The following is a 15,151-nucleotide window of genomic DNA, read 5'->3' on the forward strand; positions in this document are numbered from 1 at the left end:
AACTGAAGTAATTACAGATGAGCCATGTTCATATGACAATATATTTCAGATAGACAGCAAACTAGGGTGCACTTAAATCAGTGACTCCATTTTATTCCTGATACTAAGAAGGCAAAACCAGAAGAACAAATTACCTCTTTTGCAAGGTGGATAATGGAAATTAATCTACATCTACTCCCACCTCAACTGCAGCAGCAGCTATGTTCCAATAGAAGGGGAAAACTGACAGTTTAGCAAGGGAGACATGGAGAAAAATACTGCAGATAATTTTTTTACAAGAATTTAAGCTAGTAGTATCTAAAAATGAATAACCATCTATCTTCTTTCAATCCAATTTTTTATATGTGTATTAGCCATTTAACAACATTTCCTGTAGGCTGAAGCAACAGGAAGGAAGGCAGGCTGTTAACTTTGTATTTAAATTATCTCACAGATGCCTAAATACCATGGTGGTGAAGGCTAGATCAAAGTTTCCCATGTTTAGACTATCTATTAAAAACCAGTAGAGAAATAAATTATCAGCTAAAAGATGGATTTTAGAGAAAGATGCCTGAATGTTACTCAAAGTTATTGAACAAAATGGCTGGAAATAAAAGGCACTATGCATTAAGAACTGGAAAATAAAAACCCCAAAAATAGAACTAAAGATAAAATGATGACTGGGTCTAGTACCTAGGAGATGCATAAAGAGACAGATCGATAAAGCCACCGGATCCTAACCTCTCAATTTCAGTAGAAATTAGGCATAACTGAGGACAAAAATTAAACTTCTCCCTCTAATGTTTAATATCATCAATTATTAAGAATACACAATTTTCAAAACACATTCATGATGAAAAAATGGGTTTATTATAAGGACAGAAAACATTTTGTTTGAAGTCTTAATAAAATTTTGATACATGTCTATAGCACATATTGTAATTTTTTCTGACTACAATTGTGATGAGCATCACAAATATTATTATGGAAGAGAACAAGAAATCTCAGGACAATTCCAGTCCTCTATTAGACAAACTTTTTGTCATATTAACTGTTGTTAAAACAGGAGGAATACTTAAACATATTTACTAGCTTTTAGACATTTATTTCCAAGATATTAAATAGCAAAAATTCTTCATCAACACTTATTTCAAGGACTTGTGGTATTGGTCTGCACTTTTTAGCAAAGGCAATTACTGGCCCAAAGATGGAATTCTTCAACATCAATGAAAAATGTGACAGCTTCAGAGAGAGGATCCAAAAGGGAACAAATTCAGTGGTAAAAGTAATGGGAAAAAAATTAGAAGGACTAGATCAGTGCAGTGACAATATATATTCATATGCAAGGTCATCCAAAAAAGGACATAGCAAAGCTGCTGTGGACAGCTTGAGTTCAAGTTAACCCATATCCCACAACACTTGCAAATATCTCATAACTCATGGCATTGAATTCTGTTTTTCACACTAACATTATAAACTATCATTAAAATCAGAATGGGAAAATAAACCAAGACTTTCAGCCTGTGTGCTTGGGCAGGCAAGTCTGAATGCTTACACCTGGCTCCAGCTTGTATTCATCCCAACCCCAAGAATTCAGAACATCTTTTATTTATAGTCTACACTGAGGTTTTGCAAGCAATGTTTTATTTCCAGTGTTGGGCAAGGTTGTCTTCCTATCTGGTATGCTTTACAATGGACATGTCTGCTAAAAAGGTATAATATAAAAACATTACTGGTATTTATAAAAGCATGTTTGACATCTCCATCACAGGGATTCAGAAAGGATTGATGCTGTTACAAAAATCTTTATACAAGCAGGATGGTATCAGGAATGACTGAGCAGGAAAGATCATGTTACTTCTCCTTTCAAAATCTACTTTATACAGCAATTTTCTAGACCCTCCATTAAGGAAGTCTTCATAATATTTACTAATTGTCCCTTTTAGCCCAGCTTTACAGAGACCACTTCAGTCATATAACTGAAACTGTATGTGTAAGATAGCTATTCTCATTATCAGCCTTTACCTGCTCAACCTCTCAGCTTCAAATTCTTGCTCTGATGATTTTTTTTCTCTAATCTCATTAAGCAGAGTAATTTAAGAGTCAAACACATAAGTGAAAAACACTTTCTGCTGTTGCAGCATGCTTTTTACAACTCTACCTTCCATTATCCAGAGTGTAATAGCACAATAAGGCAAGGCTGACTAAATTAAAATTTGGATTTTTTTTTTTTCCTTATTGTTCTATTCTTTATAATTTCCTTATTTTATCTGTGGTCCACAAATGACTTTTCTGAGCAGCAATGCTAAAAGGATGCCATTTATGGAAAAGATGGCAAACTGCCATATGGCTGTTGTACAGTTCATTCTGAGGATAGCTTGTACCTACAATCTGCATTTTACTCATATGCACTTCAGGCACCCTTGCCTGTCTCCATCTCCCTTCATTTCAGACCTCCCACGTTTTTGCATGACATGGTATCATTGGAAATGCTGAATGAGGCACTGGACATTTGATTAACATCATCTTTTTGATGTAACACCAAAACTGTGTGTCTTCTGGATTACTTGCTGCGTCGATTTAAATGTGGATTCGTGTATTACACTGCCTAGAAACTGCAAATAGAAATTCTGTGTGAGTACTTCTGCTATTTTTATCAGGAAGTGCACAAGTTGAAACAGAGCTCCTCAAATTTTTAATGAAAAACCAAATTGACAAACACGATGCTTTTCTACAAGGAAAATAATGCCAGTCAATTAGAAAAGTAAAAAATGAAGAGAAAACAAAGCACACACAAAGTCAAATTTCACCCTCTTCAACAAAGTCTTGTATAATACTATGAGTGAAAACTGATCTACAGACCAAAAAATGTATTCAATAAAGAAAAAGATTAAATAAATCCCCAAGTTTGTAATTACTTGTCATGATCAAAACATCATGTTCAGCTCCATGCAGCAAATGGGTTATCATTCCTACCCAGCATGGGAAAGGGTTACCCTAAAAGGGCTCCCTGAAAGGATGAGGGATTTCAGTATAAAACCCCTCTATAAAGCTATCTAGACTTACCAGTACAATTATCCAATTTCCCAGAGAAAAGGAAATAAAGTGCATATTTCCTTTAGAATTCTCATAAGAATACTTTCAAATAATATCATAATTGATGGATGTTTATGATGATACCTACCTACAGACAAGCTTATTTCTTTTAACAGGTCCATCTAGCACATAGTAATTCCTGTATATGTGGAGTTCATCTTTTATGCACCCACATCCACAAAACAACCAACATTATCAAACAAGCTATGTGACGAATATATCACCCCTAGTAAAATCACCTCTTCTTCTAATTTATGTATGTCAAGACCTATTCCAGCAGCAGAGAACATTGAGCCATTTTTAATGGCTCTTTTTCTCAAACTCTTCTCCTTCCTTCATTCACTTTTTAAAAATTGCTCACCTTTTTAAAGCACAGAACTTCTGTATAATTATACTCACTTGAAGCTCATAATAGGAGTTCAAACCTGGGGTGGGAACACTTACATTACAGCGTGACTTTAAGGCATTTCCATTAAAATAATAGTTGGTGAAATAACCACTGTGAGTTGTATTAAGCACTTAAAATAGGGGCACTTCACCATGTCTGTTATGTACTGTTCAATATTTCATTTTTCCATCAGCACCATTTAGCCATGAAGATGGCAGCTGTATCCACGTGTCCATCAACTTTCTTCATGATGACCATAACTACTATTTCCTTAAAACAGACAATGGCTGAAACCAATCTGGATCCTCCACAAAAAACTTGAGTTGAAACTCTTTAAAATGCAAGTGTTAAGAGGCTCCAGACATGGTAATATGAGAGATGACTATGTCACAATTTTTAATAGATTTCTCAGATTCAAATGACCAAATTCACATCCATACAATGCACTGACCACTGATTTTAGTTAAGTTCACATTTATGCTCTTCTGAAATATATTCATAAGCCAAACAGAATTTCAATAGAAAACTCAGGACATAAATTTGGGACAGCAGGGCTATAGCAGAGTAGAAAAATAAGGGCGGAGAATTTAATGTGCTTGCTCACATGTGCTGTGTATTTTATCTTTCTCCCCTTACTTCAGTTCTGTGTCTCCTCCTTCTTCTTATTTTTACCTTTGTATTTCCCTTACCATACACTGACTCCTTTTCTTCTTCCATGTCCTGCCTTCCACCTTGCCTTCTTGTTCCTTTCATCACTGTTCCAACAAATGAAATTTCCCAATCTAGAGGTCATCTTTGATATTTGAAAACCAGAAGTGCAGCAGCAGCCTGTACCTTGATTAATCTGTACCTTGTGATCTAAATGTGTGATTTCCAAACCATATGTTCCAGATTTACAGGAGCAGGTCAGGCCAGTAAGTTTGCAGAGATTCGACTGTTTAGGTACATTTCATGCAGACTGAGGGAACTGGACAGAACTAGAGAACATACTGCAATACTTTTGCATAACAGACTTGGGATAAACCATGGGATGTACATGTATTAAACCAAGCTTAACTTCCTGACAGATGCACGAAGCACCTCTGTGCAGGTTACAAGCGCTAGGTCATTTTGCTGTAGGAGAACATCCTAAAAACACGCTCTCTCAATATCCAAAGATAAATCTCTGTTCTCTCCACCAAGCAGGGAAATAAACTAGGGTTTTTTTTCCATTCACTTAAATGCATAAAGAGTACTAAACATAAAAAATATAAGGTTTCATGGAGAAACTGAAATGAAGTCAGCATGTGAAACAATACTCCTAGAGAGTTCCTGAAAAAGCAAGGAATAGACATGTTTCCTTTGAAACAGACATGATACAAGCAAGAAACTGAGTGTTGCTGTGCAAATGTTCCTACTGACATTGCTTATAGGTTAAAATTTATAATGCAGTCACTACAAACCCATGCCAGCAAAATTTTATGTCTTCCTATACATACTGAATTAATTCTGTTCTCTTTTTCCAAGCTGAACAGTCAGCCAAAATCATCTCTACATTGTTCCTTTAGCAAAAAAGAAGCTGAAAACAAATTCGAATATTTTTAGTGTAGTTCTAAGACGTTTCTGTCCATAGCTCTTTGGAATTTTCTCCTGCTTCTCTTCAATACACTTAACAAATTTTAACAAAATATTAGCCAGCAAAGACACCTCCACTCACGCATGCTTAATTTTGAACAGGGATACATAAATACTTTTGAGTGGAGGCTGCTATCATTTCAACTAAATTATTAACATGAACATACTTATTTTTTTAAAAAAATGATGTGTCAAAAGTATTGTTTTCATCTACAATCCCAAGTAGGTACACGTCTGAGAGGGAACCATAGTCCTTTCTACAAAGGCTACTAAATGGTACATATTACAACTTCACATTTCTAGTTGCTTATAATTTTGTCAGACTAAGTTTTTTGATGACAAATCTCTCAACTTGAATAAAACACCTCTGTCAAATTAAGGAATTTAAAAAACCCAAACAACCACAAACAACTGCCAGCTTGCTTGGGTTTACTCTCTAAAATAACTGTTAGCAGAAAGATTTATTTTAGTTTGCTCCTGTCAAAAATACTGGAAACCATTATTTCAAAAATATGTACTATTTTGAAGATTTACAGCAAGGATAGAAAGCTTTGTGGTTCTGTGACTGTATACACTAGTAGAGAAGAGTAGGCAGTAGCCAACCCCTGGCCAAGGCCCACTGGACCAGCAAGGCAACCCAATTCATGCAGCTGGAATTCTCTTCCCTGCCAGAATCCATCTTCTTCCCGAACACCTGCCCTGAACACTTAATTTACACACATTATTCTCTGAATGACAGCAGGCATAGTGTAGAAAATTGCAAGGAGATATGGCCCAAAGCCTTGCCAAGGAGTGCACCAACAATGCCATGCTCACAAGGGACTGGTCTGTGGCTGGAAACTTGTCTCTTTGAAATTGCATCAACAGTAAAGCTGCTCCAGCCTGGGTCTGACCTGGTTTGTCCTCATAACCATACAAATAATCCTTTATTTCTTTCTGTATTTCAAAAGAGTGACCATGGAAATTATTAAAACTTCACTTCTAAGGTTGGCTACATACATATCAGATAGTAATTATTTCAGCCATTACACATCATATTGCAGATTTTAGTTTGAATATACACATCTATAAGAAATTCACCTGCTTTTTCTATATAGCCCCTGATTTAAGGATATCCTTCTACAAATCGTATGTATCTTTATGTTGTTCCCTTATGCTCCTTTATGTCCTTACTGACCCTTTCCACTGCTGTAAACTACCCACTATCTACACATGACACATGTAGTTGTGTGCAGTTTTTTCTGGTTTCTACAATTTATCTATTATTTCATAATTTCTATGAACAGGACACCTGTAAAGCACTTCACACTGAGTAAATGAACTAAAACAAAGACATGTCTTGAAAATTGGTATTGTAAGGTAGAATATGTATGTTTTACCTAGACAGTGATCTCATGTTATTTAGGCACAATCAGTGGGTTAGGTTGAGATATAGACTTGCATTTTCTAGCTCAAGTTTCCAAAGAAGGAACTCAAAGCAACCAACACACCAACAGAAGCACACGGGGGAGGAGAGGGACAGCTGTAGTATTTTCCTGTTAAAATACACCACTATCTGAGAAAGACACCAAAACAAACTGAAGTAAAGCAAAACAAAAGAAAAATAAACAGAGTCTATGTCGTGCCAAATGATACATACAGCACAGTATTTTTGAGTTTAAAGAAGAGCAATGTTACCTTGGAAAACTCTAATTCACTTCAAGGCTAGATGAAATATGAATTTTTATCTATGGCAAACATTTTAAAACAACTGTTACAAACTACATAGATTATTGCTCATCAAAATAAGTTGCAAATTAACATGTAAGTGGTAATGTCAAAAGAAAAGAATAGTCACTGTAAAAAGAACAAATAATTTACTAAGCATTTTCAGATTTTGGAGACACAGTATAATAAACCATAATATGTACTTCACGCCTGCTAAAACATAGACAAATTTTTTAAAAGAGAGCTCATTTTTATGTATATTTCCTATTCAATTTACTGACTGCTATTAGTGTTAGAAGGAATTAGTTGAGGACTGATTAATGCTAATACACCCATGTAGGACAATTAAATCTAAAAAAACCCCAACAAATCAACTAGAAAACCTGAAAAACATTCTCAAATTAAACTGTGTGTTCCAAAGGGGAAAACCTAAATGCTCTGAACATAAAGAATGTCATTTCTGAGGTCACCTTAACTCCAGGTGCCAATTCCAAACTATGACACTGACACAAGAAAGTTCTCCCTCCAGACAAGGTAACTGCTTTTACCTTTATGTGATTTCTGCAGCTGAGGTAATGGACACAGCAAAGACCTGAACAGAGTTTAATTCGAGGTTCACATATAACTCTTAATCCTAAGTACAGGGTTATTTTTCTTTTTAACACAGCTTTTGCCTCAGCTCATCATTCTGAAACAGGATAATGCTCATGTACCTTCCAAAATACATTTCAAGGACAAAATTAATACTGACAAAGAGTTCAGCTGCAGTGCTTGTAGGTATTTAGAAATATTTAGTAGGGGAAAAAATAGTTTGGAGCATTTACAATGAGAGCTCGACAATACTCTGATCGAATTAATTAAGGAATACGGTCAGTTTGATATTTTGAATATACAGCTTTAACAAAGGAAAGAGGAAAGATATCACCACCAGGTCTGACCTCCTTCATAGAGGTTTTCATTTTACATTTGCTTATCAACTTTTCAAATTTATTGTCCTCTCTTAAGGATGCAAACAGGACAAATTTGCTATACAAGAAGAAGTTTAATAATTCATAAAGGTAAAAAAAAAAAAAAAAAAAAAAAAAAAAAAAATTAGAAACTTTCTCCCAAACTTCAGTTCTTAAGAATTGCTACTTCTAAAAACAGAAAGCAAAATCATAAAAGAAATATGCTTTAAAATTGGAATTTAAACCCATTAAACAAATGTTTGAGTTCTAACCTTTATGCCTCCAGTTATTAACAAAAGGCTGAGTGGATGTATTGTTATGTTACCTTAGAAGAATATATTCAGGGCAGACATAAAATCTGAATTTAAAATACACACTCCTGCACAATGCACACATACACAAGCACACTATTAGTAACCATTTACCATGAGCAACTTCTTATTAACCTCCACATGGCTTCACAAATATTTTCATTTTTTGTTTAATTAATAATTATTTGAACTGACAGAATTTTCAAACCATAATACAATTAACCATTCAAAATATATTAAGCTTTAAAATGTAGCATTTTAAAGGATTTTGGTCAAACAAGTAGATCAGTTTGTGAAACTAAGAGATTCTAGCATGTCCCTTAATGAGAATATTGACAATAATGGCTTTCCCTCTTCAAAAGCACAACAAAAAAGACTGTCAAAAGAATCTTGATTACAGGTGTTCATTAGAAAACCTTAGAAAGCTTCTTAGAGCACCCTGTAAAGTTACATGTAAGTAACATATACATACTAATAATTCTGCACTTCCCTCCATACAACATTCCAGCTCTCCATTTACCAATGAGATTGTTTGATGTTAGAATAATTAATGTTTGAAAAATCACATCTAGTGTTAGCAAATTAAAATAACAATTCTTTTCTTCCACATTATACGACCATTTCAGTTTTCAAAGACAGCAAATTTTCAAATTTCTACTAATCTCATATAATCAGCATTGGAGTTTAAAATTGCCACATAAATCTGCAGAACCTGATTGACAGATTCAATCTCTCATAAAACACACGTGGGTATAGCTGCAAAGAACAGATGAAAGGAATGGCGACTGCCTTGTGGGGTAACATGAAGCATTTTGAAAACTTACCCACTTCTTAAATGCCTACTAGTTTATCTACATTTCCTGATAAAACGCACATAGCCCAACATTTTAAAACCTGCACTGAAATTCAACTAGCAAAGCCTTCTGTACTCTGCTAAGTAAATCTACCTCCAGCAAGTCTCGGAGGGATGACTGCTTTGATGATCTGGTGAGATACACTTCTAGCTATCCTCAAAAAAAAAAAAAAAAAAAAAAAAAAAAAAAAAAAAAAAAAAAGATAAAGATGCTTGGACGCTTTCCTCTTCTCCATCGAACCTTATTGACCGACCCTTCAATCAGCCTGCTCATGGCACAAAGCACTGTGCACCCTTCAGAGACAGCTCCTACCTGTCCCATAGCCCACACCAGCAGATGGATTGACACAGTCTCTAAATAAAGCCTGTCAGCCACACAAAGATAAGGTGTCATTAGCTGCGTGTAGATCGGTGTTACCTTCAAACACAAAGATACTGCAAATGTTCTTTGCTGTCGCAGCAACACTTGTTCCACAGGCCCTTCTAAACGCAGAAAATTTCACTCTGGCTTTCGGGAAGACATTATGTTTCAAATTGTGCTCTACTTTTTAAAGCATACAAGTACATCTACGTAAAATGCTTAACCGAGCCCGTGAATACAGTGCCATGCCCATAGAGGTGTTTTCTGAGGCGGACATACCCATCCTGCACTAGTTACAGAACGCAGATTTGCTCTTACAGAAAGGAAACATACAGACAAATTTAGACACATCTTTGCTAGCCTGTTACAGGCTCAAAGGCTACAAGCGATGGAGCTGGCGATACCTGCGTGCCCAACGCCCAGAACCCCAAAAGCCGGGGAGGTTAAAGTTTGCCGCGGGATACGGGAACCTTCCCGCGGGCTCCGCCGTTCGGCGTCAGTGCGGGCGGTCTCTGCTGCCCCTGCCCGTGCCCATGTCCGTGTCCGTGCCCGTATCGGTGCCCCTGCCCCTGCCCGTGCCCCGCTGCCCCCGCGCCCCCGGGGCTCCTCACCCCGCCGGGCCCGGCCCGGGTCCCCATCCCTCCCCGGCCCACCTGAGCCCCCCGAGCCCCCGCCCCGGGCCCGGCGAGCCGGGGGAGCCTTACCCGGGAACTGCTGCGGCGGCGGCGGCGGCGGCGGCTGCTCGTCCTCGCCGCTCTCGGAGTCGGTCTGCATGGGCTCCTCGGCGAAGTTGACCCCGCGGGCGTCGGGGGGGCCCCGGCGCGGCGGCTGCGCGCCCCTGTCATGGCCGGTGCCAGCCCTGCGGCCGCTCGGCTCCTTCCCCGCCGCCGCCTTGGCGGTCGTCGCCTCCTCCTTGAGGCGCCCGAAGTACTGGAGGGCGAACTCCAGCAGGTCCCCGGGCTGGCTCCGCAGCACCTCTACCGTGAAGCCCTGCAGCAGCTCCGTCAGCCCCGCCGGGATGGAGATGCTCATGCCGGGGCCGGCCGGGGGGGCGCAGCCCGGCCAGGAAGGGGGAGGGAGAGGGGAAGGGGAGAGGAGAAGGAGGAGGAGGAGGAGGAGAAGGGGGGGAGAGCCCGGGGCCGGGGGTCGGCGGCCCGGGGACGAGGCGCCCGGCGGATGGCCCGTGGGCAGCGGGAAGGGGCGGCGGCGGCGCAGGTGGAGCGGGCGGGGGGCGGGCCCGCGGGGGGCAGCGGCTCTGGCAGCCTCGGCGGCGGCGCCTCCTCCCCCCGCGCCGGGGGAACCTCCGCACATGTGACCCGGGAAACCATGACAACCTCCCGCCGGGGACTGCGGCCGCCGCGCCCCGCCCGCCACAGCGCGGGAGCCCGCGGGGCGGCGCGGAGGGTCCGCGGGGCAGGGCAGGGCAGGGCATCTCTGCCCCCGCACGGGCTGCCCCGCCGGGCATGGCCCCGCCGCCCCCGCCACCCCCGGGCTCCCGGGGACCCGAGCCCTGAGCGCCTCCTCCCCGCGGGGGCGGCCGGGCATCCGCGCCGGGGATTCCCAAACGCGGACATGGCCCCGCTCTGGGGGGACCGCAGCCCGTGGAGCATCTCATGGCCCATTACTGCCGTGCTTTTACACCGCCATGCACCACCTTAAAGCTCTTCTCCACATCATTCCTACGCATACAAGTGCTGTCGATTTACATTCATCCGTGTTATTTAGGATGGGAGCAGTGATGTCGTGCTGGCGAGAACATCCTCTTTGTCAGCTGGTTGTTTAAGGTCCACGAAAAATTTAGCTGGAGAAAGGAAGAATTGTTTAAAAATGGGGGAAGAAGTCCAATTTAAACGCTGCTGAGTGCCAACGCTCAGCATAGAGACTCTTCCAAGCCATGCTGCAGAGACTACTTAGCACAGTGCTAAGTGGGTGCTGCTTGTCATCACCAGGAAGCTTAAATGTTTTAAGTAGAGTAAGTAGCAACTACGGGTGCCATGTTTGTCAACGCTTCACTAAACGCTTCTTTAAAGTGAGGTCATGGAATGCACAAAAGCTGCCTCCCCCCCTGGTTTGTTATCGCCTCTGAACGTTGGCCAAAGCCTTGGGGTTCCAGAAAGATCTGCTGGAGTCTTATTTTTATGCATCAAGCAAATTAACTGCTAAAATGTCTAAGGCTGCGACAATATGGCTGTTTGATAATTGATTTCATTAAACATTCAGCATTACTCAAATGGCCTTGCAATGAGCTTCATAAGGGCCTGTGGTAAGATGGGCAGTCAAATGTGAGTCTGCAGTAGCAAGAAACTGAAATACCTGACCTCAAAAAAATAATGTGACAGCAAAATGCAGCAATCCCTGAGACTTTTCACACAGATGGGGATCTCAAAGCCAGTTTTAAATTGAATTATTTCCAAATGGAACCCAGTTCTGGTTTTGTGCATTTTCAAATGGAGCTTGGTTCACAAGTTTTGTCTTCAAAGTGTTATAGACCAGGTAAATTAGTGAAGTGAATAAACCATGCCTGTGTGGGTGATAGTGCTGCCCTGTAACAGGCAGAAGGCACCTCTGCTAGTGGAGCTCTGGAATACTTTCAAGCAACATCTTGTGGCTTCATTTTACTCTACAGGCCATTATAAAGTATTTATTTGAAGTTAAGCTCACTGTTGTTTAACACTGTCCTGCTTGAGGAAGTTCTTCAAAGTCAAGCTAAGTCATCTGGGGGCAGATCATGAGTTTTCTCTGGACTGCAGGAGATTGCTCTGTCATCAGGCTCTAAGAACTGCCACAGTGTCCAGGAGGCCCCCAGTCCTGCCAGCACAGCCCCACTTCGTGCCATGCCCCAGTGCTGGCATGCCCTGACCACAGCTGCCTGGTGGAAGCACTGCTGGTGCAGCATGAAGCCACAGACATTAAAATGGCTGAGAATCAAGCACAGCAGGAGAGCTGACACTGTACATCTTGGACAGGTGCATTCCTTAGACAGTCTGGAGGGTGGGTTATCTAGGAATGCCAGATTGGCTCATTCACAAATTTGGGAGCTTAAAAACCTTCTCACACCCTGAGAGGATTGATCTGTTTGTTACCAGGCTGAGACATACCTAAGCTTTGAGGAAGTCCTCAGGAAGGGAAGTGTTAGTAATTAGTGCCTTCCAGGCACTAGGTGTTCTGTGAGCATATAATGTTCCATTTAATGGAGTCTTCCAGGATTAGAAGGGTTGTCATCCGTGAGGTACATCTTAGCCAGAGAAGGCAGTCTTTTTTTCTAGGAATTTACCAGCAGCATAGTGTGTTTTGCCATCTAATCAAGGGCTCCCCTGGTTTGTCAGAGACTCCCGTCCTCCCAGACTTAAAACGAGATCACTTCTCTGAGGACATCCTCAAGAGCCAGCCTTTGATGTTTGCATGCAAAACTGGGATAATTTGAATAAGAGATTCCTAAGTGGCAGAACTCTAAAGAATGCTTCTTTCTAAAAAACGTTTCAAAACAGCCCAAAACGTTTGTGTCTAGTGAAACTTGAGTTTTGTGTATCTAAAAGGATGTCAGGAATCTTTGCAGTTCAAGTTTGTGTCATCTGGTTTCCTTAGATGCTTTTTGTTCCAAAGACCTTGTATTGATATTTAAATTGCTTTTGTATCCTCATAAGGAGGACAGCTGTTGAAAATATGTGTTATGTTTAGCAGAGTGAACAGTTAGATAGTGAAAGTATTGGTTCACACCTCTCCAGTGAGATTTATTAGTTGCTACTAATTTTTGTGTGCCATTCTAGTTCAGCTGTAAATATCTTCTTAAAAAGAAAGAGAATGTACAACCTACAGAAACCCTTCTGTACTGAAAAAGCATTAGGCAGAATATTCCCCTCACAATTCCCAAGGAAATAACCTGAAGATTTTGTTCTCTCCTTTCCTCCTAGCCAACAGATGCACTTTTCATACCACACTGCTTACCTGCTTTTGCATGTCATTCTTGTCCCTTCAGCTGGTTTGTAGCAGTGGAAAAACTAGGAGATTAGAGCTTTAGGGTGAGAAATAGCAAGCACTGTGTCTCCCATAGGAAAATTCCAGACAGCATGCTTCAGACAGTGGTTGGGAATACTTTGTCAGAGCTTATAATGAGATATTTTCTGATCACATGGAGGACAATGAACAGAGTTCAGAGCAAGGACTGTCAGACTTTCAAGCTTTGTCTTTACCAGGGTCAATGCAATTTAGTAAATTTAGTAAACTTGACCTAGCAAAGTCCATCCAACATCCAACTACAAACCTGTTTATTTTCTGCTACCTTTCAATGTTTTGCCTGATAGGAACATTTTTTCTCCAGTCCTTCCAAAGACATGCTCTGGAAGAACTGTCTCTCAGTGAGCCCCAGCTAAGCCCACAGTGCCATAGGTGGTGTACAGAAGGGCATAAGTGTGCATTTAATATTAGGGATGTAAGCCAGGGTAAAGCCCTTTTACTCTGGGGAAAGTAACTTCAGCAAGCACACTAGTGGATACAGGCTTTTAAATCCTGCTGTTTGTTACCTTGTGTCAGGTAAGAGGGACTATTATTACCGTGTGCTTGGACCAGCTGCACAGCTAGCCCAGAAAGAAGAGATCCTGATCTCATCTTCTGTGATAGTCTCTCTCAATTTGGCAACCTAGTAATTCCCACAGTGTTTCTCCATGGAAAGAGTTTATATTGTACTAGAGAAACACAGGGCAAAGCCCGGACCTCTGCCTAATGCAGCATAGCAGGAAAAGACTCACATTTGTGTTTGGGAGATGTTTCTCCCTATATTTCCTGTGTTTAAAAGATCATTGATTTGTGTTATCTTGAATCTTTTGTCCAGGCTTTTGAAATTTTAAGTAAAGATGCACTTTGCATACTGCATAACTAAAAAGCTGCTGCTCAGAAGGCATCTTCAAATCCCAATATGTTTTATATTTACTTCAAAATCTCACTGTACAGTTTTTTCTTGCTGGCTCTTGACTGGGTGGTTTGTAAGTTTAGAACAACCACAGCTCATAAGAATAATAATGTACCAATTTCTGATCTTCCAAAATACCTTTAAAATATTACATGTATTGACTTTTTTTCTCTCTCTGAAGTCCTTCTGGCTTACTAGGCAAGTCTTGCTCACTGAATTTTTTAACTAACTGTTTTAATGGCAATCATTCAGCCATGAATTTTCCACCAATAACAAAACTTACAGTCATGTAGAACCATATTTTCACACTTTTCTGTTCTCATTAGCATGATATATCACCATGATTGTATTACAAAATCCATTACCAAATCCAAATCTATTTATCAGAAAAATGTACAGTTCTATAAACAATATAAGAAACTAGTGCCTGTAATGGATGGATCAAATTCAAACACATTCCCCATGATTCTTCCTTCAATTGAACTTCCTGTTCTCCATCTCATACCCTTTACTCTGCCTGTGCTTATCGTTCCGTGGATTCAAACCACTTGAATCCTCCCCTGTCAACTGTAAATCTAGGATGGCAAGAACCAAGTAGCCATTTACATACTCAAGTGAAATTGTTATTTCTGCCAATGAGGGTTTTCCCTGAGCAAACAGAAAAGCCAAGTTCAAAACTTGGATGGAAGGAATCCACCTGAAGAAACAAAATAGCAGCATAGCAGTGTAAATGAACCAGCCTCTGCCACTTGCAGTACCAATTGAAAATCAGTTTAAGCAGGTATACATTTGAGGAGTTTCTTCACACAAAATGGCACCTGCTAACCCAGGAACAAGTGTTAATTTTCTCTTCCTTGTATCACCTTTTAGGTACTTGTAGTGCTATGTAGTCAGTGAAATTAAATGCCTGATTAGAGTTGAGATGAATCATCATGCACTCAGGGAGAAGAGAGCAGAAGTCATGGCTCAGGAGGAGGAGTATCAGATTA

The 15,151-nt window shown here is 40.5% G+C and overlaps 1 protein-coding gene across 1 annotated transcript in view; it reads right to left on the bottom strand.

The window, feature by feature from the left end:
• The window catches only part of PRKAR2B (protein kinase cAMP-dependent type II regulatory subunit beta), a 74,793-nt gene extending 64,001 nt beyond the window's left edge, over positions 1-10,792 (bottom strand). Inside the window, exon 1 of the mRNA XM_083859167.1 lies at positions 9,961-10,792. Within this exon, the coding sequence (XP_083715293.1) occupies positions 9,961-10,567 (607 nt within the window). The 5' untranslated portion in view covers positions 10,568-10,792. The remainder of the gene's footprint in view (positions 1-9,960) is intronic.
• Positions 10,793-15,151: the final 4,359 nt, after the last annotated feature.

This window comes from Zosterops lateralis, assembly GCF_965231275.1.
Source record: "Zosterops lateralis genome assembly, chromosome: 4".
NCBI classification, from domain to species: Eukaryota; Metazoa; Chordata; class Aves; order Passeriformes; family Zosteropidae; genus Zosterops; species Zosterops lateralis.